Raw genomic sequence first — 25,092 nt, 5'->3', positions numbered from 1 at the left:
TGTCTAGCAGAATGGCAAATAGATGAGTGACCTGAAGGTCTCTAGTTAGAATCCCAGGTGTTCGCACTTCCACTGTGATCCTTAATTAATATGCTTTTCCGCAGATGTGTTATAGAAGTTTTCAGGAGTACATTCAAAGCAAGTACGACATAAATGTCTTCCACTGTATTATTATTGTTATTATCATTCATCATAGGCTAGGCTATATGCACTGGTAGACAGTAAGGTTAAGGTAGTCTTGTTTCCCCTTGAAGCTGTAATTTGTGTGTAGCAAAGGCCTATACCAACTGATGATATTGCTTTGCCCTTTAATTCACCCCCCCAATCGATGCAGGAGTCAGTGATTATACACTAATGCGTTCTTCCCTTCCATTTTGTGAATCAACGTACGGTTGGTTTCATCTGGTAATGAGAGACACAGTAAAGGTGAAATGCGTGTGTGAGCTCTCTTGTGTTTGTCTCTGGTAGAGCGGTGCGTGTATGTCTGTGCGCACACTGTGCTGTCTGTTTTGTTGTGTGGGTGGGTGGGATGGTGGGGGGGGCGAGTTCGGAGTGTGTGTTTGTTTGTGTTTGTTTCAGGCAGTCGTCTCCTACAGTCTGCCCCTTTAGCCGTGATGGCCTGTTTGTGAGACACAGACATAAAATTATCAGACTGGTCGTTGTCTGCCTTTGAAGTGTCTTGAGCTGTCCATCCTGATTTGTCAACCAGAGGGGGATCAGCCCAGTATGGCTGCTGTCTGAAGATCTCTCATCTCTTGTGTTTTTGTAAAAGAAGGAACAAAGCTTCCCAGCTCTTATTATGCTGACCATGTATGGTTTCATTCCATCAGATTAAGTGATTGTCCTTTTCCTTTAATGGTCTAATAATAATTAATTTGACCTAATTGTTTTACAAGCTTAAATATGTCAAAGCTTTGAGGTGCACTTTTACTGCACTTAGTTTTGATATTTATGTCCGTAGATTATAACTCATTTTGAAAGCAGTTATTACTCAATTATTACTTACTTACTCACTAAATTCACAGGCGTATAGTAGCATGCAATGAAAACACAACCCTGAAATTACAAACTCCTCTATGCAGGTAGGTTATAATAGGTCGCATGACATTTAGTACAGATCAGATCCTTATTGTCCCAGAAGAAGAAATTAGTTTTGCAGAAAGGCAGCATACAAATATAAAGCGTGATCACAATATAAAGACACCTTACAACTTAGCATATTAAAAGTGTTGGCAATGGACACATGATAAAAAAATGCAATAAAATGTTTGTAAAAGCAAAACACCAAATTATCTGTGCACAAATTACATGTGCATCTGTTTAAAAACTGCAGTTTCTAATGTGTCTAGGTGAGCAGTCTCACAAATCACAACAGTATGTGCCACTAAAAAACGGAATTGATGATTAAGTTGAAATTTAACAATAGAGATATGTTAAATATATACAGTAAAGGGGGCTTGACAAAAGCTGGTTATTGGCATTTAACCTAATACAACCAACCGTTGCAGTAGCATTTAAAATAGTGACTCGGTTATTTAAGGGCCTATTTCACTAAACGTCTATATTTTGTTTAGTTGCTATATGACCTAAATGAATATGAGCTGCTCAGTAGAAATAATAATACTCCATAGACCAAAGATTCATACAAGGGGGAAAAAACTCTGACCTAGATATTTTTTGTCTCCTCCCCCTGCAGCTTTAGCTGATATGATTCAGGACTCTTGCACTCCCGGCCCCTTGTTTGAAGGCAAATCAAGCAGGGGCGTTTCCCCCCTTTACCAAACCTTAGTCAGAATAAGCCAAAAAAAGGAAAAAAAAAATGATCCCATGACTGTCCAGAGTGACAGATCTACCTCAAAGATATGACTGTCCCCCACCCCCTGTTGCTCGTATACCCAGCCACCTCCCACCCCCTCCCTAACCCCCTGCCTCAACAGCCTAATGACTCCTGGAGGTTCCATTTGTAAGGCTCCCATAGAAACACAGCCACAATAGGCCCCATCTTGAGAGGGCCCATCTGGGAGTCTTTGTGGGGCCTGGTGAAAGCCACAAAGGCCTGCTGACCTAGAAACCCATCAATAAGAGAACAGGGAGCCCCACCGACAACAAATTGAAGAGCCATGGAATTTCCTGGGCCATCCTAAGTCTGTAGGTGAGGACATAGACCGGGAACGTGGGAGGGGGGAATTCTCCGGATGTTTGAGGATGACACGTCAGGATGTCATTCCCAAGCTGTCAGCTGTATGCCCATTACCTTTAACTGTCACTGCTGCCTTTGTCCTTGTGCCCACTGTTTGTCATTGTGTGGAGAGGCCTATGAAATCTTTACAAAATGATGATCGTGACAGGAAGCAGCAGTAACATGCTGGGTAGAGTTATGTGCCCTGCTCGGGGGGGTTTCATGGTGATGATGCAGGCTTCTTTGTGGGTTTGGGGTGTGGAATGGCCGGGTGGCTGCTTTGTGTGCACTGAGAAAGGCCACCTTTGGGAAAGTATGTTTGATGTTTAGAGTCACACTCTAAATGAGACTGCAATGTTATCACTTCAAGCTGAGAATGACCCCCGCCGCTCGTCTTTAAAAGTCTCTCATGTGACTTGTATACGGCTTTTAACTTTCTTTTCTGACAAATGAATACACTTGATGTGCAGGACTTTAGAAACATAATAACGACAGGGTGCCATTGCCATCATAATTCACATAAAAAGCTGAGAGATTCAAGGGAACCAGATGTCAGGAAGCATTTTGAGGACAGGCACTATCTTATCCTACTTCTGCCTTCCCCTGTCAGTTGTCCCGACAGCTGGGGTACCTTTGCGTTCAGGGGGAGGGGTCAGGTGAATGTTTAAGACAGGTGTCTCCCTCTCACCTCTGCTGCTGGTTGGGGATATGATAAGTGAAAGTAGACAGGAGTACTGTTAAGACCTTAACAAGAGAGCTGAAAACGTCATCTCCACTTTGATAGTCAGATCATACAGTAATATCTATGTCTCTGTGCAGTGTCGATCGCCATTTCATCTGTTCCCTACAAAAGGGAGCCCGAACGTGGTCCTTACATCAATTACAGTCAGCAACTGTGATGTGGTCATGAACTGCTGGACCTGTGGTGTCCGAATGAGTATCCAGACCGAGACAAGATCAGATGATAGACTTGAGGTTGATGTGTTCTTTGTAGGGAAGATGTTTACCTATTTCATCACTAGATCCTTTCCTTAGGCCTTACGTACAATGTTAGCGCTATGGCATTGAATGGCAGTTTTTTCTGAGTTTATGTGAATTCCAGTTTTCCACTCTTGCTTAAATTTTGATTGTTGTTGTATTTTGTTTTGTTTTTTTTAGAGGAGGACCGATACGATAGCTACTCTCGTATGATCTTAAAGTACTTCCTGGCAGAAGGAGTGGTGTGTCGACATGAACTTTTTGTGGCGGCGGCTCAAGATAACCCAGATGACATCTTACAGGTATGAGAGAAGGTGTCGTCTACTCTGTAAGCTCTCAGGAAGGTACATTTGTTGTTCTGCAAAAAGTATTTCTTTAGAAGCTACAAGTCCTGACAAACCATCCACAAAGAAGCTAGGATGGCCTCAATATGTCTACTTAAACATCATCCCTGTACAACTTGTGTACTGTCAAAGAAAAAAACATTTTTGAAAAACTTTTACCTTTTAGTCATCACAACATGTTTGAAATATTCTGTGTACTTGTAGGAGTATTTTTTCTCACAATCTATTTATCAGCTCCTGCTGTACAGTATTCAGCCTGGTTCAGGCTGGTCAGGCCATTATTTAGCAGGTATTAGAGGCACACAGCTTTCCCCAAGATGTGTCAGGGTCAGCGGGGGTGTCTGAGAGGTCGAGGGTGGCATGGTTGTGGCATTGTTGAAATGTTTCCCGATGCATCACTCTGTGAAGAGGACCGTGGCCCCAGAAGCTGACTGCTACCCATCATACAGGAGGAGGGCCTCTCTCCCACTGATTGATAGTGGGAGGGGTCACAGCCTCACCCTCTCTTTACATATCAAAGACTTATTAAGAGAGAGGGACTCCCAGTGGGGATATATCACATCACTTAGTGTTTTCACAGCTATACTCACAGTATGCTAATTTTCAGATGCTAAGGCTCTGCTACTTTTATGTTATGTTAACATGCACACAAGCAACAAGCTTACTGGAATAAATTAGGAAATAAGAGAACATGTTCACTTGTACTGGAATAACCCATGTGCACTTTAACTAATCATTTTGTTGATTTTTTTTTTTTTTTTTTACTGGTCACATAGTGAAAGAACAGGCTCCTGTATGAGAGAGCTCACTGTTTTTTCTCATTGTGTGGTAGAGGTCTGAATTTTACATTAAAAGTCTACTCTTCAACTGTAGAAGTTTAACTAACTTTGACTTTTTAGTTCCAGTTTTAGTGAGACTTTAGATCTAATTTGGATTTGTGTTTGATCCAAGGAAACGTCACTACAAGCATCAATCACTCCTCCACACCGCTGCCACAGCGAAACTTTTCTTGCACATGTGCTCTTGTAAAGAAGCCCAGTTACATTTACACATGGATAACTGAGAAGGATTCCCCTGGAAAAATCTTCCTGTTTTGTCTTGGTTTGTCTCAACTGTTTCAGCATAGTTAAAGAAACCAGGTTTGCTTTTCATTTACATAACATTTAATAAATCAGGTTACCGTTGAAAGCTGAATCTCAAAGTGCATGTACATTATGCACTGATGTATAAGACTGTGCAGACCGTAACACTATGACAAGGCGCATGATATTACACAGCAAAGATAATAACAGTAATGATGTCTGTTTGATCACTCGCAATCAAGATATTTTGAACAAATTATATTCACTTCATCATTTTGTGCAGGAACTCCCGGCTCCCATCTTAGACGATGTCGTTATCCCCAAACCAGTGGAACAGCCCAGGCTGTCTGGTGAACCTCAGGACAGTTTGGATGCCATGAAAATTGCCTGGCGCTATCAGAATCTTCCAAAAGTACAGGTAATCAGGTGATCACATGACTACAGATGGTTGCAGCATGTTTGGACTACATTATACAGCAGAATAAAGGTGACTTTGTAATTATGCTACTTTTATTGAAAGTCCAACATGCGTCTCTGTTAATGATGGTATGAGAAAGAACAGCCCTGGTTCTCTGTTCTTAGTGGTTTGGCAATTGTCTCCACCACTAAATCCATGAGCTTCTAAACTCCTTTGTGGGGTGATTGAGGCCTCAGCCTCTCCTTTCAGAGCTGGACCAGATTACTCACACTTAGCTGGCAATAGGTGGGCTTTTCACTGGTCCCCAACTCACATATACACACACGCCTGCACCCCTGCTTAGCCTGGGAAACAAGAGTACTTTGCAGTCTGTGCATTGACATGTCTGCTCGCTCAACCCTATGACCCAGACCTGCGCCTCTGTCTTCCCCCAAATCCCTGCCTTTCCCCCTGCTAGGGTCGGCAGCCCTACACTCTTTCTTCCGCTTTGAGAGGTGACCCTCCCCTTCTACTTCTCTGCAGTCTCCCCCCTTCTTTCTATAATCCATATCGCTATGTGGATTAACAGCACACAGTGTGTCCCTGGGGATTCTCTCCCTCTTTCTCTCTCCCTGGAAACTTCTTTATATCTGTGTCCTTTCCTCACCTCTCCCCCTTCCCCTGTAAAATCGTCTTTACAAACCACTAGTAAGCCCCACCAGAGGATTTGCATCCCAAATTCACCCCCAGAGTCAACGCTTGCTTTCCCCTTACACACACCTCTCCTGGCATAGCCCACTGTGTCGCTCTCCTGATGAAGACATCGGATCAAAGGTGAGGCCATCAGGGCGGGGATGGAACGCTAAGCGGGTTGCCTAGCTCACAAAGAGAAGATGAGCCCCTGACCCCCCTGCCCTGCTGACCCCCTCGTCCCGCCAGGAGAGGGACACACCGGGGGCCCTAATCCAGATTAGGAGTAGATTAAGGGCCCCTCCAACAATGGAATCCCCGGTTTCACTGAGAGAGAAGAGCTAAAACTCTCTCTTTCAGCGGCAGGAAAACATCCGCCTTCCCCTGCGTCCCTGACACGTTTGCTTTCACAGCCAGAAGTGGACATTTATGTGAAGAAATGATTAAGAGTGTAGTCGTAGTGGTTATTTAACTTCTCTCCTGTAGGAATGTTAAGGAATGACCCATAAACAATGCAATTGCATTACCATAGTGTTGTGAAGCACACTCATTTAACATATTAGAAAGGCAAATAAGATTATGTTTCTTTATGAATTGTCTCATTCTTATCTGAAATTAGTTGTGAATACACATCATTTGTTGTTAGAAATTTAATGCGAGCAGTACTGTCAGGCAGGGATGATTGAAAACACTTTTCAAAGCTCTTTAATTAAGCGGTCTTAAGCGTTCATATGCCGTGACACGTGTTTGACTTGTTGACCTCCTCAGAGTGCCCTGGCATCCTCGTCCCGGTTCGGGCACTACTATGACGTCTCCAAGATGATGGAGCCAGAAATTCGTGAGGCGGCCAAGTGCCACCGCTTCTACCTTCCAGAACATCCCACCCAGTCATCACCCAAACACAGGTAAAACGACAAGACATCATTCACAGAACGCATGGAAACCAATGAGACACCATCTGCAGAGCACTGGCACACAAACGCGACATCATCCACAAAACACAGTTACATAAATAAGACATCCTCCACAGAACACAGGTAAGCAAACATGGCATCGTTCACAGAATACAGGTAAACCAACAATGCAGATAGTCCAACATAATTTAAAGATCACATATTGCGTAAGCCCTGAAACCAGCGTGCAAATTACAGAAAAGTCAACCTGATCGGAAATGAAAAATGACCTCTAGATTGAGCTCTCCCCAGTATTAATAGAGCACTTTGCTTGAGACAGTAATTTATAAGGATTTAATAAACTGCAGGTGTATCAATCGATCTTTTCTCTTTTCTCGATTAATTGTTTTGTCTATACAAAGTCAGAAAATAGTTTTAAAAAATGCCTGTCACAGGAGAAATAAGAGTCTGAGTTAACATAGTCAGATGGCCAGTCCAAAAAGCAAAGATTTTACTATGATATAAAACTGAAAAGAAAAGTTAATGTGTTACATTTTTGCTTGAAAAATGAGTGAAATGATCAACAGATTAGCTGCTGATTAATTTTCTGTCAGTCGGCTCATCAATCAATTCATTGTCTCAGCTCCAATAAACTGTGTGGATTTATTACCTCCAGCTACAGAAAAACAGTGCACCTTTTTAGTTTTAATGAATAGTTACTCAGATTCATGAAATTGCTTAAAAATCCCCCCAAAAATATTAATCGTTACACCTCAAAGCTAAAGCATCTACAGTTTTCATTATATTTAAATTAAATGTTTATGATTTTTTATCCTTTAAGTAGCTGAAATAAATCAGGTTCATCCTCTATTCTGGGTAGCTTGCCATTGGCCAAAGACATTCGGCCTCTTGGAAAGGTTGTGTATGTCTATTCAAATAAGGGTCTTGTTTGCTCAGCGTCTGTTTGATTTCTCCTGCGTTGAGTGTACTTAGGGTTCAGAGGTCATGCAGGCTCTTTACTCAGAGAGTGCTGCTGAACACACAAGGGCACACGAAGGCACACTCACACACACTGAGTAAATACAGCAATCTGGAGCACAGAGGATGTGGAGGAGGCTTTATAGAACCCCTCCTCCTTTATTTCAGCAAACAGAGACTGTTTCACAGAGCACCCATGCAAACACATTAAATGTTGTGGATATTCAGTTTAAAGGACTCATTTTTACAAGTGTGGCCCATGAAGTGGACAACATTTGCTATTGTGTTAAATATCAGTTCAGAACTTGGTAATGCCAATTTAGAGGGAATTAATAAAGTAATCGAATATCTTCTCCACTGATGTTTGCAGTGTTGTGCGGCAGACTAGTGAGTGAGAGTGACACGGTGGTACTGTTGTGGCGTCTGAATGGGTTATAGATCTTACAGACATTTTGACAGCAGGAAACTACACCTGCACCGCACCATTGTGCTACTGACACACATACATACACCCACACGCGCACACACACACTCAATACATTACACACGCACATGTACCACACAAACTCCTAAGCAGGCTACTCCCCCTTGCACGTGTCCACAGCCCCATGTTGATACCCTAGCTGTTAAATTGCTCCGTTTCACTTGAAGGCATAATTGGCACAAATTGCTCTCTAGGTGATACAGATCCTGTTGTTTAAGACCAAGCATCCCCCTTCTCTCCTCCTTTCTTCCCTCACTGAAAGAGGAATACTGAGATAAAGAAGCTTCCTTACGTATGATCCTAATTAGCTGACGCACTAGCTCCTGTAGCTAAGCACCTAGACCTTTTTGGTACCTGAATAAGGGGTGCTCAGTAGGGGTAGCTAAAACACAATGGCGTCCCGCACAATGGCTGCCAACCAGAAGCAACCTCCTGCTCAACTGCATGTCAAACCATCCCAGCCCCCTGCCTCAGAGCAGGGGCATGGGCAGAGAGGCCAAGGAGGGTAGGTGTCCCTCTTTCACCAAACCAGCTCTATCATTAGCCCCAGCAGGGTCAGGAGGCACCATTGTTGGGATGAATAACTGAAATAGAGTACATGGATATACTTGGCGCAAGTGTAATCAACACAAGTGTGTATTACAGATCTTTATGCAGGGCTATTGGCGTGTGACCAATCTATGTGTATCAGCTTTTGGAGCCTGCGGGTCAAATTGACAACTGACATAGCAGCCCACTGTGACTCACCACAGAGTGGTCATTACAATGGTGGAGTGTTCTTAAGTGGGGGGGGACCTGTGTAAAAAGATGGGGTTAACTTTCCTATTGGCCATCCTATAGGCACATGGTGGGCTCAGCAGTAATCCATCCCTTGACTGTTGCTCTTGCTCCAATGGAACTGTATGGCCTTTGTCAGTGGTGCACATCTTACCCCTGATTAAACATCAAAATGCTGTTCCCTGTTAATTTTAAATATCAGCCCATTAATTCCCCCTCCTTCTCTCATATCATCTTTGTTGTGTGTATGTTTGTGTATATGCCCGTCTCATCTGTCTGTATGTCTGTCTGTCTCTGCACAATCAGATCCTCTGGGAGCTGACGGAGAACCAGTCATGTTGTAATTTAATCAACCAAATAAATTAATTGGATCTCTTGATATGGATCATCTGTCTGCTTCAGTGGCTCCAGAAAAGCACAGTCAGGAGGAACATGCTGCAGTCATTGAGGATTAAGCTACTGCGGTGATAGGCTTGGCCCAGTTTTATGAAAATGGTTTCAATTACAGTTTACATGTCCTAAGTAACCCTTTCGTGTTCTCTTTCTGGTTGTCTCCTCCACTATGTCCACTCTCTCCTCTGTCCCGTGCTCTTTTCAGTACCATGCTCGAGTCCTACGCTGCGCTGCTGAAATCAATTCAAGAGGTCATACAGAGGGAGGGCTTTGAAGTAGCAGCCCCCATGGTAAGCAACAGAAGTGATTCACCACTTTGCCTTTGTTTCTCTCAGTCTGAATTCACAGGGTTTTTTTTGCCGCATATTTTCTGCAACTACAACCTTCATGAAATGTTTATCTCTTTTTACTGACGAGTCTTTTTAAGCAAACCAACACACATCCTTTTTCCAAACAGCAATCATGAGTTTTATCACCACCATAAGCCATCCAACCAGCTGAGTAAGAGTGGAGCGTTAAAAATGTTCAAAAATGGCATAAGTTTGGTTATTGATTTGACTTTATATTCTAAACAGAAAGCACCTATCAGTCCACATTGATCACACATAGCAACTCCCATAATCACTCCACAAGCTTTTAATCAGGTCCGCTCTTAGTGTTTGTGGGTTTATCTCTGATTGACAAACAACATTGCTGAAATGCACTAAGGTATGCAGTAAGCTGCCGCTAGCAATGATGCAACTCAAAGGGCAGGTGTTCTTCTACATTCAGTGACTGTCATTAAAGGTGAACTCTTTGACTTGCTGATGTAATGTGTTCAGGCTGTAAATGTCTGCTTGTAGCCTCACTAATATTTACGAGTCCAGTCAAACTATGATGCATTTAAATTATTATGTGTGACATGCAGTAGAGGATTTTTTTTTTTTTTTTTTTTTAAAAAGAGACACCAGATCTCCATCTGTGACCCCTGGCTCTTCTGTCACATTCCAACCACCACTTCTTTTGAGTCTGTTTACCTCTCTCTCACCTGCTTGGGTTGGCCTCACCTGTGTGTCCCAGCTGTGTGTGTCTTACCTTTGACATACATCCTTTTAATAATCATCAATCCACTACAGAATGCCAGAAACATCCGTGGCCCCGTCTGTTTCCCACAGGGCCGAATGCATTCCTGTTTACACTGTGTTTTGCCTGTACATATGCATGTGTATGTATATATATATATATATATATATATATATATATATATATACATATATGTGTGTATATGCATGCATATGTGTGTATATACAGTATTAGCGTGTGTGTATGCACGTGCACGCCTTATTCACCTACATTTGGTGACCCCTCTGCTCGTCACCTGGAGCCACCTCTCCCCCTGCCACTCACACACAGGATTTACCTCCAGTACCCCCCACTCTCCCTCCCCAAGCGCTGTCACTCACACGCCAGATTAACTGCTGACATCATTAAAGCAGTGTGGCCGCCTGACATGCTGTTGGCACAGTCCAGGAATGCAGACCGGCACACAGCGACATGGGCTCTGGCACAAGAATGCCCAGTATGGGTGATAGTCAGCGTGTGTGCGTTTATATGTTTATTTGTTAATCTGCTATCATGGGCTGATAACAAGATGCAGATTTCATATCAACTGTGTTATGTAAATAACAGATTAGGGCAAAGATTAATCCCCTTGAGCATATTTTTTTGAGTCTTTTGAGAGGAGTAGGACAGGGGTGGCAGCAGGACGGTGAGTCTCCGCAGAGACTGGCTGGTGATTAGATTGTGGTCCCAGGCTGGCTGTAGCCTATATGGCTGGCCTCTGGTCCTTGGCTGGACTCTACTGGCACTGTTCCCTGATTTTTCTATAGGCTTAACTATAGGAGTTAACTTTGGCCTCTCCTCCTGATGCCACAGCAACAGTCTTGTTACCACAGCCCACCCCCTGTTGGGCTGCAGACATAGAAATAGATTTCTAATTCTGTGGCCCCCAAGACCTGTGTAGGCAAAGCCTGCCAAACAAAGAAAGGGCATATCCAATAATGACAAAGGCACATGGCACCAATACTTAAGTATAGAAAGGTACAGAGATGCAGCATTGATGTTGAATGGTGTAGAGGACGATGAAAGTGGAGTCCTGTGTGAGAGTCCTCCTTAGGGAAACTATGAGCCAACTGTGAAACACTCCCAGAAACAATGGGGTTTATTTTTCTTAGATGCCTGTGATTCTGATCCAGATCCAAACGAAGCTTAGGTCATACTGTTGGGAGAGGAAGCGATGGGGAGTGGGTTGGAGGAGATAATAGAGGGGGAGGCATAAAGGAGAGGAGAAGTAGGGGGGAAAAAAGGAAAAAGTGAGCAGATTTTAGGCCAGGCTTTGTTAATCAGGCCTTGCCCTCACTTCAGTAATCATGAACCATTCTGAAGAAAGCCCAGATAAAAAGCAATTGTACCAAAGGTTAAAAACCTCTCACAGTTTAGACAGGCTCCTCCATTCTCTCAGTTTCAGTGATATATATCCCACTACTGTTTGGCCACTTTTTCTCTGTCTTCATGAGAGTGGGTTTCTGTTGATCTCTTGTGGTGGGGTGGGGGGATTCAAGGGAAGGCACTCCACCCTTACCCAGGCCCCCTTGGCTGCAGAGCATCGCTGTTGTGCCAAGAATGTGCTGGGGATTCTGGGTGGCGGCCATATTGGAAGCCTGTCTGACAGGTCCATTGTGCGTGTGTCAGATGGCCTCTGTGATTGGGCAGTTGTGTCCAGTCACGTTTGGGCACTGTGTTCCGATCGTCTGTGCTGGTGAGCAGACTGTCCAGTCGCTCACTCACAGATTTTGGGAATACTACCCAAAACAGCACCTTCCCAAAATAATCCAAAAGCAGCATCTTTAGACGCACTGTGAGAACTTGAAATAAAACCAAACTATGTTACTGCATTAGTGTGTATGTGCACTTTTGTAGAAAATGACATACTTGTATGACTTACACAGTTTTAGTATTCCTGACACCGTCTTGCTTGTTCTTCCTTATAGTCAAAGTCACGCAACATCCTGCGAATTGGACTTCACTCTCTTGGCTCGACTCTGTGGGGTGATGACTTGTGTTGCCATGACAACCCTAGAAACGGCCACGCCCTCAATACCTTTCTCTATGGACTGCGTGCTTTGCTAAGGTCGTCTCTGTCAGTTGCAGTAGTTACTGTGCCTTCACATCTCATCCAGGTAAGACGATGTTTGACACATGAGAACACCTCGGAACAGTTCATGAGCATCAGTGTGCACTTAGAATACAACTTATGTGAGGAGTGATTGCTTGCTGACCTGAAACATAACTGATATATTCATCAGTGTATATTATACTACAAATTAGGTTTATTGACTATTTTCGTTATCGACCAATTTGCTAATTATTTTCTCAATGAGTCACTTATTTTTTTGATCTGTAAAATACTTATCTCAGTAACCCAGAAGTCAAGGTGGCATCTCCAAATGCTTTGATTTGTTCAATAAACAGTCCAAAACCCAAAGATATTCAATCAACAGTGATATCACATTTCATGGTGTCACATATCATCACACTTAAGGAGCTGGAACCAGAATCAGCATTTCTGCATGAAAATTAGATCAAACAATCATTCTATTTTTAAAAAAGTAGCTCTTGAAAACTTGGGTGAATTTTCTGTCGATTTGATTACTCAACTAATCATTTCAGCTGTAGTGTATATCCTTTTTAATGCTAGTTTATTAACTTGAGAACAGTTTGACATTATTTTCTGAAATGGTCTAATCTGCACGAATGTCGTGATATACCATGCTTACGAGTCATAACTGCAGAGGTTCCTGCTATATTCTCTTCAGCATTGCCTCTCTGTTGTGTCCTAAACCACTTGCTTTAAATTGCCTCCCTGGAGGACTTGACCTGTTCCTCATGAAAAGTGTCTCGAGATAACATTTTCTTATGAACTGGCACTATATGAATAAAGATCGATTGATTGAGATTGCTAATAGACAATCAGGATTTTTTTTTGTGCGTGGGTTGATGTTTGGCCCATGTACTTTTGCTTTGTCTTGTTCATTAATGGGGTACAAAGTTTGAGGTCTTTTGTAGTGGGGGCTCCTCTTGACCCTGTGGTTCAGTGTCACCCTGTTATGACTCAGGCCTGTGAGGGGCCTCTTCCTCCACGCATCACTCCCCTAACAGACCCAGTCGAGTGCACACTTCATTCAAAAGCCTCTAAATCTATGTTTGTTTGTTTGGGCTTTTAATTACTTGAAGCTGCACACAATGAGAGTGTGTGTCTGTTTATGCATTTTATTCTCTTACAAATATTCCTCTTTGTAATTGTTGGTGTCTCAGGCTGTGTGTGTGTGTGTGTGTGTGTGTGTGTTGGGGGGGTATGAGTCCGCGTGCATGCGTCTGTGTACAGTCTGGCCTCTCAGTGTGAAGGTGGAGTCATCTGCTGAGGCATATGGCAAACCACAGCCCTCCCCCAGACAGTCGACCATAGGAGCACACTCACCAGAAAAGCCATCTGAGACTTTTCTACTAAAATGTTTTATGTCGCCTACACTTTGGACACCCTGTCTCCTCATAATCCTCATTCACAAGAGCCTGGAAGCTGCGTTGTGTGTTATCTTTTATACAAAGATATAGGTCGACACTTAACTTTCAGAACAGCTGTGTGGTCACAACATGCTCTGGCTCCGAGCCTATATGCTCAGTGCACAGCGGCCTTGGCCTAGTCAAAAAAGGTAGAGTGGCTAACTAGCAGATGTCAGCTGTGGTGGGAGCGGTCCCCCTGTCCCTCTCTGGCCTGGCCTCCAAACCCTTAATCTGTCCCCTCCCCCTTCTCCGCCCTGGGGAGTGAAGTGAATGAGCGGGGGAAGAAGAGAAGAGGGGGAAATTTTGGACTGAATCAGGTGTTGGGTGACTAAGCCAACATGGAGGTAATGAGAGGCTGTTAAGATGGGCATCTATGAAATGACCTCATGATTAGTTTAATCTCAGTTGACGTTGTTGTCATAAGAAGAGATTCTAATTGATCAGTCGAGGTCACCAAGGTGTGCAAGCGGCTTATTTCGAGTTAATGACAATGGTGTGTCTGGCATTTTAAGAATTGACATGTTAGCAGAGCATCTTCCTGATGCTTCCTGTGATTCGATAATTAGCTTAGTTAACAGAGTGTGTCCTTTGGAAAACTGTCTAGACAAGTAGCAGTGGGCTAGCAGGCCGAGAGCACACTGGACTCTCTATCCATTATTGAGCAGCCTGGGAAGTTGAGCAACTCACTGAAAGCCTCCTCACAGCAGCCCAGTGCCACAGTCCATCTGAAACATTAATCAGGCTTGTCCTAGCTCCGTCCTCCTCCATCTTACTATCTCCTGCTACCATCCCCATCCCCACAAGTAAACACACACAAACACAAAATACACAGTCTTCCCTAAAATACACCTCACCTGCTGGTCAGACTAAGTGGTGTCCTGACCTATGCAAATGTGTAGACTCACGGTTGGGACTGTTTATGCACAGTTGTTTAGTACTGTAGTGTTACCACTACCACTACAGGTTGTTTTTAATAACCACCAACCCCCGACAGACAAATTCACCGTCAATGTTCAACTGACCAACTTGTTTTCTTCATTCATTTAAATTCAAGGCCGCAAATAACAATGATTTATATTATCAATTAATCTGCTTATTATTTTCTTAATTGATAATGAATTGATTAGTTTATAAAATGTCATTAATTTGTGAAAATTTCCCTACTGCCAAAAGTGATGTCCAAAAGTCAGAAACCCAAAGATATTTAATTTACATGTGGCAAACAAAAGCGGCAAATCCTTGTAAAGCTTGAACCAGCAAATGTTTGGTAAAATAAAATGATTAATGGATCTCACAGTATTTTATATTAAACAGTTGTTATTTTTTGTGAAACAACAGTATAGAACAAAATTTAGTTAACTTTAACATTTTCACATGCTGTTCTTGACAGCTCATCAGCTGCTACTTTTACTGAGTAGTTACTTACAAATTTCCAACAATATTTTTTCCATCTCAAATAGTCTTTAATATTTTGAATTGTAAAATTGTGCGTGAGAATTTTGAGTTTGCAAACAGGGCATGTACCCATATATTCACTATGGTAATGACACCTGTCATATCAGGTTGCTTTTTTTAAATAGAGAAACTCTGCCTGTGTTCCCAGATGAAATCACATTTTTAGAGAAACCCCTGCTTCCATTTCTAGCCTTCAAAGTGATGTGCATTTATTTTGTGTCGTATATGGATTCTACTCTCCCAAGACATTAGCCAGATGGAAAAGTCATCCCTGCCCCCTCCCTTAGAGTGTAGTGAATTTTTTGGTAGATTCCGCACATACAGTGACACACATTTTCCAACAAGCAAACACAAATACAGCACTGAGCCATACAGCTAAACAAAACTCATTGGGCCAAACAACTGTGATAAAATTCAGGCTCATCAGGAACCGTTTACATGGAGGGACTGTGGTTTACACAGTCAAGGAGAAATACTGCAGGGTTAGATGAACTCTGGGCTCTCCCTATGACCTGTCACTCAGTGACAGTCAGCTGAGGCTCAGCGTGTTCAGGGGATTTACACTGATGGAATCTGAGCTAATTGAGCCAGCATAGACTGTTTGTTGTAGAACTGAAGTCACTCTTGTTTTAGCCCCTTATCAATTATGAATAAGATAAAAAAAAAAAGATGTACCGTTGAGGTGAGCGTTTCCCTGATCACCCCCTAAAACCCAGGAGCTGTGGAGCAGGTGCATGTCTGACTGATGTCATCCTGCCCTTCTGCGGCTGTACTGGCTGGCTCTGTGTGGACACTCAGGATTCCTTTGACTTTGAAACTTTTGAGACTTTGCCAAGGAGCCTCATCTTTGCATTTAAGTAAGCACAGAATAATTATTGTGGCCTAGACAGACTAGCACAGATAAACTTTTACCTGACCCTCTCACTTGCGCAGACACTATTGGCCATACTGTACCATTAGTGTTTTGAATAATTTGTTGTAGCCAAACTCTTACACTGGCTATAATTGCTGCATTAGAGTGACCTCAGATACCCTGTAAGTGCTGGTGGCCCTGACTGGTGGGATATGCATACTTTAAAAGTAGGACAAAAATGAAAAGGAAGAAGAAAGAGTGGGGAAAAGACATGAAGGCATGAAAACTGCATTAGGCGGTGGCAGCCAACACAGAGAGAAGGATGTGAATGATTCAAGAGGCAAGGGGATTAATAATTCAGGACTCCCTCTTTCCCTCCATCCCAGTGTCCCTCTTTCTCCCTCCCCTCCAGTCCCTTTACCCTCTGCCTCCACCCTTTTGTATATCTCTCCTTCATTCTTTCCATCTACTTTATCCGCCCCTGATGTGTGCTCTTTGTTGTCACATCACTGACCTAACCAGTAGGGGGAGCTCTCCACATCGAGCCTCTGCCACTGGCTCCCTCTTCCCCTCTATCCTCCCCTGCTGTGTGTTGGTTTGAGAGTGTACGCCAACTGTGAGCCCTTCAATAAAAATTGTTGTTTGATGAAGTAAAGTAATGTCAGGGAGTTGCCATTGACCTTTCCCATGCCACTTTTGTGGATGTTTGCCCGATGTAAGGTGTATGTCCATCCGCCTGCCCCAACATCACCTGCGTAAACCCCATCAGTGCTCTTTCCCATCTATACATCATCACCCTCACCTAAGCCATGGGCAGAAATGACCTGGCCACGGGAAATGATGACCTAATTTAATTGCAACACTGATGGCCCGTCAGGAGGCTTTTAATTACCTGCTCATGTTTCTCTCTCTCTCTCACTCTCTCACCCTCTCTCCCCCACTCTCCCTCACTCTCTCTGTCCTACAGGACAGATCTCTAATGGGCAGCATAACCAGGCTATGTGACAATGCCATAGCCCTGGAATCATTCAAAGGCTCTGAGAGAGAGACCAACCCACTCTACAAAGATTACCATGGTAAGAACACACACACACTCGCTTATCTTTCTGTCTCTTTTCCAACAAATACACACACATACACAGGCAGTGCATTAAGGCTGGGGCTGGGCTGTGGATGGAGGCAGGGCAGCCCCCTTGCAGGCCAGGCTGTCAGTGCGCGTTAGTGTGCTGCTGCTCAATCAGACGTGCTCCTCAGTAGACAGGCCGGGGGGGATTCAGCTGCCACGCTGTACCCCCTCTCCCTCGCACCCTCACCCCCTCCATCCCTGCCTCCCCCCTCCAGCAGAGCCTCTCTCCCTCTCCCTCTCGCCTCGCCCCCTCTCCATCCCCAGTCCCATACCCCTGAGGCTCTGGAGCAGAGCAGACCAACACTGGGGAATCGATATTCTCACCATCACTCTCTCTTCCTCTCTGCCTCTATCGCTCTATCTCTCGCTCAATGTCTCCATGGCCAGCATGCACTGCTAATAAATGGAGGGCAAGGCTTTCAGTAGGGGAAGAGGACGCCGGTAAGGGACGATTGGAGAGACGGAGGGGAAGATGGGTGGTGGGGAGGGGGGCAACATAGTTTGTCTCTGCTCTGCCGGTCCTCACCATCACTTTTCTGTTACGGTTCTACCATTCCCTCTTTCTCCTGTTCGCTTCCCCCTTTTCTATCACTCTATCACACTCTTCACGCATAAAGGTCAGTTTTCAGCGAGTGGGGTATTTTTAGCCGTTCCTCTCGAACTCTCCCACTCACTCTTGTGCTTTTCCTCTCATTCCCCCCCCTCCCTCCCCTCTTCGGGTTAGACAGCCCTGGTTGTGACAGATGAAGGGATGAAGAGTAAAAACGATGGCAGACTTTGGCTTCAACCAGTAACATGTTTTATTTACATAACACATCCCATAGTGATCACATTCCTCTGCACTGTAAAGGCAGGTGGCATGTAAACCCATTCAACATATGAGTGTTGTAGTTCACAAGTTTTTGAATTAATTTTGTTTTGCAAAAATGCTCTTTGAAATTTGCAATTAATATCATTTGAATTTCTTGTTCAAGAATATATTTGCCCTTTGTTTAACCAGCCAGAGAAATTCTGGTTAGGTTATGAAATACATTTATGTGCATCATTGTTTTGATGTGTGTTCATGAGTGCAAACGCATCTGGTACAAGTGTGAGAGTGTGTGCTGATGCGCGTGCGTGCGTGTTTGCGGCAGCAGTTCAGGGCTGCTCAAAGCATGCTGGGAAGCCTGTCACTGCAAATCAGGCAAGGGGAAATCACCCAAGTGCACAGAGGAGAGAACCCACCATCCCCCACTTTCTCTGTCTGTCTCCCTTTCTCCATTACTCCCTTGATATCTTCTTGTCTCTCTCACGCTCATTTATACCACCACACTTCTACAGTACTTTTTCAGTTTTATGAAAATATAACTTTGTAAATGAAGAGTAAAAAAAATACTCTGAAGCTTCTTCCTGTCCTTTGCAGGAATCCCTGCCCTATATCTTCCCTTCCTGTACCTTATTGCTCTAATGTGTCCTTTATTTGGCAGATTTCTTTTACGGTACACCCATGTATGCTCTAGCCAGCAGGAAAAAAAGAGAGAGTAGGAATGCCAATATAGACATGTTTATAGATATCTGATAACAAGTAATTTCTTTGGTAGTTGCACAATAGTGTGATACGCTAACAGTGACGCATTTTATTTCACAGCAATTCTACCAAGTTTGTAGTTTCTGCCAGTAGAGTTTATCTACAGTAATTATGATGCTTTGGACAGATGGAGATGTCTGAAAAATACCGGTTTGTTAATGCCTGCCTAACGTCATTTAGTCCAGTCATTCAAGTATATAAGCACAGTTTACTAGGAAAAATGTAACTTTCGTTTTAGTGCAACATTCTGTAATAAGCAGGTGGATACTGAAAGATTAAGATGCTTCGTGTCGAGCTTGCGACAAAGTTTTTGTGGATGCTAGCAGGAGAAAAACAGCTCCCTTCGGTCGTCACAAAAGGAGCGGTTGCCACATTTAGATAGAAATTGCCTATTATGTGTGAAACAATGAAGACACACATTTAGCAAGTGAATAATCTATACTAGACACTATGATGCACCTGTAGAAGAGACCTTTTTTTCCCGTCAAAATAGGTGTAATGAATATAATAATGTTGGTTGAATTCTTAGTGGTAGTTAGTAGTAATTCATGAATCTTACATATGTAATATTTAAGATAGCACATCTCTGTCTGTGTTGTTATTTATTGGCATAGTTTAACATAAAACAAGCAAATTGTTGATACGACTGGAATATGTTCAGTTTTAATCTGCTCTCTCTGTCCTTCACAGGCCTGCTACATGTACGCCAAGTACCTCACCTGAACTGTCTGGCAAGTAAACTCCCTGACCACAAGGATCTGGCCTTTAAGCTCAAGAGAAAACAGTTCAGTATTGAGGTATGTTGTCAAGGTTACTCTGAATATTCCGGGTTTCTTCATAAACAAAACATAACTCTACCCTCTTGCTGTATTTTTAATGCTGTCTCCCAGTTGGAGTTTTTGTTTTGTTTTGTTGTCCCAGTTTTATTCCTCTGTATTTTTTTTTATCATTCACTATGTAACTGTTAACTTAAAACAAGAGCTGCTTTTAGGTACAAAGTAGGAATTTATTAAGAAAGCCATTACATTTGTTACCATTCAGTGCTCTCATGTAGGTTCTGCCAGCCTGTGTTTACTTTTGTCTGTTATTGGGTGTTAAAATCGAAGGTGAAGCTATTGATTATACACTGTTGCTGCCACACCTCAGTATAATGCCAAAAAGCAGAGTGAGAAAAAAAATCTTTATTCATGAATATGCAATGAAAAATACTGGTGGCAGTTAAAGGTGTGTGTATTTTGATATACTAAAAGTGTATGCATTAATCACCAGTCATTAAAGTGATGCATGCCATCAGTGACAGACAAAAGTGAAGCAACAGCAACAAACAGGGTCAAAACATTTTAAGCCACAACAGCTCTCTAGAGGACAAGCTATGAGCAGAAGTTGGCGCTTACTTTGTCTGGCAGGTCACTGTTCATCAACTCCCCAGCTGGCAACAGCTTTGACCTGTTGAGAAAAAGGAGCAATAGACTGCAGCTTCCTTATATTGTAGCCCATAAACTAATTTCAACGGCAGTGTGATCAGTGGTGTTTTAAAAATGGTGGGGCAAGAACTACTACAACTAATTTTACAACTTGACATAATGCTTCATATGTTTCCAAAAATTCTATTTAATGTTTTGGGGCCTATTTGAACAAGTTGTCTAAAGAGCATGGCGCAAATGCATTCTGGGCATGTCCGATTCCATTTTTGCTGGTTAAATGTTCCCTAATCTGCATGCAATGTGAGGCACAAGGCAGTGTATTTCATTTCTTAATTAATCATTGGTGTGTTTTGGGCATCACATGAATTAAATGTCATCTCCAGTTCCCTCTAAAAAGTAGTTATTTAATTTGCGGAATCCGCAAGTTGGACAAGCGAACATTTGTTTGCATGTGCAGCAGTCCTGTGTGTGTATCAAGAATGCGTTGTGAACCCGCCTATGTAGGTGCATCTTACTATCTGAATAATGATAGCAATGCGTCTACAATGTGCTTTACTACACCTCATTTTAAGACCAACACACCCCATGGGCGTACAGATGCATGCAACTACATTTGCCACTTACACAACATGGGTGCTGGGCGTGAAAATGTCAACTACATCGGTCGGAAACTAGCAATGACATTTGCGCTACACTTTGCACCAGATGTAAGATAGGGTCCTTAAACTCCTCTACAGCATGATTACAAGATTCTGCAGGACTAGGCAAAATGGGACAATGTGATAGTCATACAATCACCGCTTGCACTCTGAATGATAGCAAAAGGAGGAGAAGAGGAGTGGCATTTGGCACAAATGCATATTTGACCTAAATGCAAGAGGGAGAAGAGCAGACGGGGACTGGAGGAAGACATCCCAATGAAAAAAAACAAATCTGTATGTCACTATTCGCAGTATTAAACAGTGTGGCAGCACAAAGTTTTGCACCAAGCCTTTGATTCACCATAATCTAACAATAGCCATTTTCATTCACCAACTCTAAGCTTACTTTAGGAGGCATAGCAGTTCTTCTACAGGGCAAACTTATGGATCTGGTGTTAAAATCCTGTCGCTGCTCAATCAGCTCATTCACAATTGACAACATGGCCATTGAGTTGTTGCTGTCCCACGGTGTTGCGAGTGAAAGTTTTAACTTTTAGTGGAGAAGCTCTTTTCTGAGTCAGATGTTGCCTTGGGAGTGGTTATGATGATTTTTAGCAGCCCGACAGTCTCAGCAAAAGCCTCGCCAAGTTTTTTATTTGGACGGATGATAGCAAAGACAGGGCTGTCTTCCCATTGAGTAGTTGTACAGCTTAGTCAACTCAGTGTTCAAAGTTTTACTTCACTGAACTGATTTGACAAACTCTGAGGAAAAAAGAGCTGCCAACTAGTTAATAAGATGGTCACTGTTTGAAAATCACTGCACAGCCTGTGAGATATTTGTGTTGAATGCCTCATTCATAAATGGTGCTGTATTGGTGACTCTTCTACCGGGTTCATATGAACATCTTCCAATTTGCCATCTCATATTTTCCGCTTTCCCTTTGAAGTGAACAAGAGCACCGCCAACTCTTGTTGCACCAATGCTCTGTTTTTGCAAAGTTTTGCACCAAACATCCACCTCTGGCATGAGCTTAAAGAAGAATTCCAGAATTCCACAGTTCTCCCAAAAAGCCTTAGCTATGGCTGCAAATCATTTTAGAAACCTAGAGCAGAAGGCAGCAAAGGTGGTTAGCTCTACAAAAAAACACCTTCAAAACAGTTCCCCTAACAGAGCATAGTTGCTGCAAAGTGAAACTTAGCTGGTGCACATAGCAGTACACAGAGTATGTGTTTGGATAGGTTTCTTTCATTAGAGTCAGACATTCAACTCATCCCCTAACTTTAGTGCCAGATCTGGTTTTATCATTAACTTCCTGAAACTCCTCAAAAAGTTCCGGCACTGTATTGTTTGGCAGTATCTCGCTACAAGCACCAGCTTGGATTTGCATGACACATCAGTCATTTAATCTGCTTGCACAGCAACAAACGATTTTTTAGTCATTTGCATAGCAGTTTCCTCCCTATAAACCTCATACATGCAGTGCAACAGAACTTTTGGAATAGTGCCTTTGAAAACTGGTAGAGCATCACTGTGCCTCCAAAACCCAGAGTCACTCTCACACATGGTTTCAAATATTCATGGGAAAATCCCAGGGTTCACATAGTCCACAGATCTGCTATGGCCATGTAGTACCATTTTACATTTTCCACACAGTTGTATATAGGTAGTAATCTGACTGTGCCACATACCTGGCTAGCAAGCCCAATTTCACAGCATTGTCTCGATGACCCATGCTGGTTTCATGTTTGGTAATCCTCGCAAAAGATGCTTGAGAAAGCCTGTTGTTGACCAGGTACAATCCTCTCCAAATAACTCATAGGAAACAAATAAAATGCCTTCTCTTCACAAGCTAGCCATTTCTCCTGTTGAACCACTCCACCTTAAATCTGTGATTATTTCCAGGTTCAGTTTATAACAATATAATGCGGCCGGTGGGTACCAAGGCGTTTAATCTTCAGTTTATTTTTCAAAAGGCAGACTTTAACATTTGTGCTGTAGAAGATAATGATATTGTTGCATGCCATCAATGACAGACAAAAGTGAAGCAACAGCAACAAACAGGGTTGCACTATCAAAACATTTTAAGCCACAACAGCTCTCTAGAGGACAAGCTATGAGCAGAAGTTGGCGCTTACTTTGTCTGGCAGGTCACTGTTCATCAACTCCCCAGCTGGCAACAGCTTTGACCTGTTGAGAAAAAGGAGCAATAGACTGCAGCTTTCTTATGTTGTAGCCCATAAACTAATTTGAACGGCAGTGTGATCAGTGGTGTTTTTAGTTTTAAAAATGGTGGGGCTACAACTACTTTGGGCAGATCAAATCCCAGAAAAATAAACTTTTTTACAACTTGACATAATGCTTCATGTGCTTCCAAAAATTCTATTAACATTCTAACATTTTGGGCCCTATTTGAATAAGCTGTAGCACATTGTCTTAAGTGTATGTCGCAAATGCATTCTGGGCATGTCCAACTCCACTTTTGCTAGTTAAATGGTTGTTTGATTTGGCGGATTCCACAAGTTGGATCAGCAAACATTTGTTTGCATGTGCAGCAGTCCTGTGTGTGTAACAAGAGCATACATGCATTGTGAAGCCGCTTTGTAGGTGCATCTTACTGTCTGAACAATTATAGCAATGCGTCAACAATGCGCTTTACCACACCTCATTTTAAGACCAACACACCCCATGGGCGTACAGATGCGTGCAACAACATTTGCCACTTACACAACGGTGTTTAATCTTCTTTTTTTTTTTTCAAAAGGCAGACTTTTAAAATTGTGCTATACAAGATAATCAACATCGTTCACTGTGAGAGCCGTTGCTCTCTTCTCTGAAAGAAATACGAACTTATGCCAACTACAAGCAAATTACTACAGCAGTACTTGGCAAATAGCCAATCAAATAATAGTGGGGCAACAAATTTGTGCCACTACTTTCATTGCTAAATTCTTTGGGTATGCGTATTGTTGTTTTACCTCACACAGTGCGCTTGGCATTGCAAGTGTGGGGCTATCACCACGGTCTCTAAAGCCAAGCGCACTTAAAAACACCATTTTAAAACTGTTCTATCCAACCACTGAACTAAAATTGTAGAATAATGATAAATAGCTGAGGGCTTTTTATTTCCCCCAGAATTCAAAATTATATTAAGTTACTCCATATCCCTAAAACCACTTTTTTCTGATGCCAGCATGTGGGGCTATGCCTCTTTAGTGTGATATCCAAAGAGCCTTTGCTGTGTCTTCTGAGCCAGAGCAAAGGGCAAGTCTAAGGGCATAAATACACAAAAAATGCTTTGTTCTATGAGAGCTTGTTTAACCTTATTTTCATTTTGAAACTCTTTTGCTTAGTTTGACCATTTAGAGCCTGGTTAGAGGCTTTCATTTATTTTGATTTATGATTTATCATCCTCTTTCTCCTTCCCTTCCTGTCAGAGATGCATCCATTTTGCATGTGTCACATCATCACTCTCACTCAGAGCAATCAATCTGTCACTGAATTACCACTCTAGAGACAAATTAAGAGGCCCTCCTCTTAGCTCATGCTCATGATTGGTCCTCATTACATTATCATTACCTTATCACACCCTATGGCCCTTGGCTCTTAGTGAGTCCTATTGTCTCAGGCAGGAGGTGAAGGGAGGAGAGAAAACCTTCTCCACATCCTATAGACTAACCTCTCTCATTTTCTGCCAGCCTTCAGCACCCTTCTAACCCTTTCTCTTGCCTGCATTGGCCCACTCCCCCTCCTTTCTCTGACCCCCTGAATAGGCCACTCTAGTATAGATTTACAAGGTCCGTAAAAGTCAAGGTGGTTATCCTCAGTGGTCTTTTAATTAGGCCCCTGTATTGGGCAGCCCGGTGGGCCGTGGCATAGAGCATCCCTGTAGCTCTGTGGGGCCTGGATACTGTGTCATATATCCCACCAGCACATTGTAAAGACCAAGCTTTGTCTGCCCTCCTTGTTTAAGGAGCTTTATTTGAGCTTTTTGTTGAATGGTAACCATACTCTTGTATTGCCCTCGTACATGTTAAAAAAAACAGTGTGATATCCACATTGGACTAAATTCTAAAACGCCTGCGATTGCTGACATAAGAGACAGCACAATATGAAATGTCAATCACAATCCTTGGCCATGACACATCATGTGTCAGGGAATTTCCCAGAGAACGTTGTATCATATCACCAGTCATGCATCAAATCAATCAAAACACAGATTAGGCATTGTAAT

The 25,092-nt window shown here is 42.8% G+C and overlaps 1 protein-coding gene across 1 annotated transcript in view; it reads left to right on the top strand.

The window, feature by feature from the left end:
- elp4 (elongator acetyltransferase complex subunit 4) overlaps window positions 1-25,092 on the top strand; it is a 55,243-nt gene that overhangs the window by 2,788 nt on the left and 27,363 nt on the right. Inside the window, exons 3-9 of the mRNA XM_070832775.1 lie at window positions 3,338-3,459; window positions 4,867-5,001; window positions 6,439-6,575; window positions 9,401-9,485; window positions 12,225-12,413; window positions 17,070-17,178; window positions 19,486-19,592. Of these exons, the coding sequence (XP_070688876.1) occupies window positions 3,338-3,459; window positions 4,867-5,001; window positions 6,439-6,575; window positions 9,401-9,485; window positions 12,225-12,413; window positions 17,070-17,178; window positions 19,486-19,592 (884 nt within the window). The remainder of the gene's footprint in view (window positions 1-3,337; window positions 3,460-4,866; window positions 5,002-6,438; window positions 6,576-9,400; window positions 9,486-12,224; window positions 12,414-17,069; window positions 17,179-19,485; window positions 19,593-25,092) is intronic.

The sequence above is a fragment of the Pempheris klunzingeri genome, chromosome 1 (assembly GCF_042242105.1).
Source record: "Pempheris klunzingeri isolate RE-2024b chromosome 1, fPemKlu1.hap1, whole genome shotgun sequence".
NCBI lineage: Eukaryota > Metazoa > Chordata > Actinopteri > Acropomatiformes > Pempheridae > Pempheris > Pempheris klunzingeri.
The sequence above is the reverse complement of the archived record's forward strand: the minus strand, read 5'-3'. Positions and strand labels throughout refer to the sequence as shown.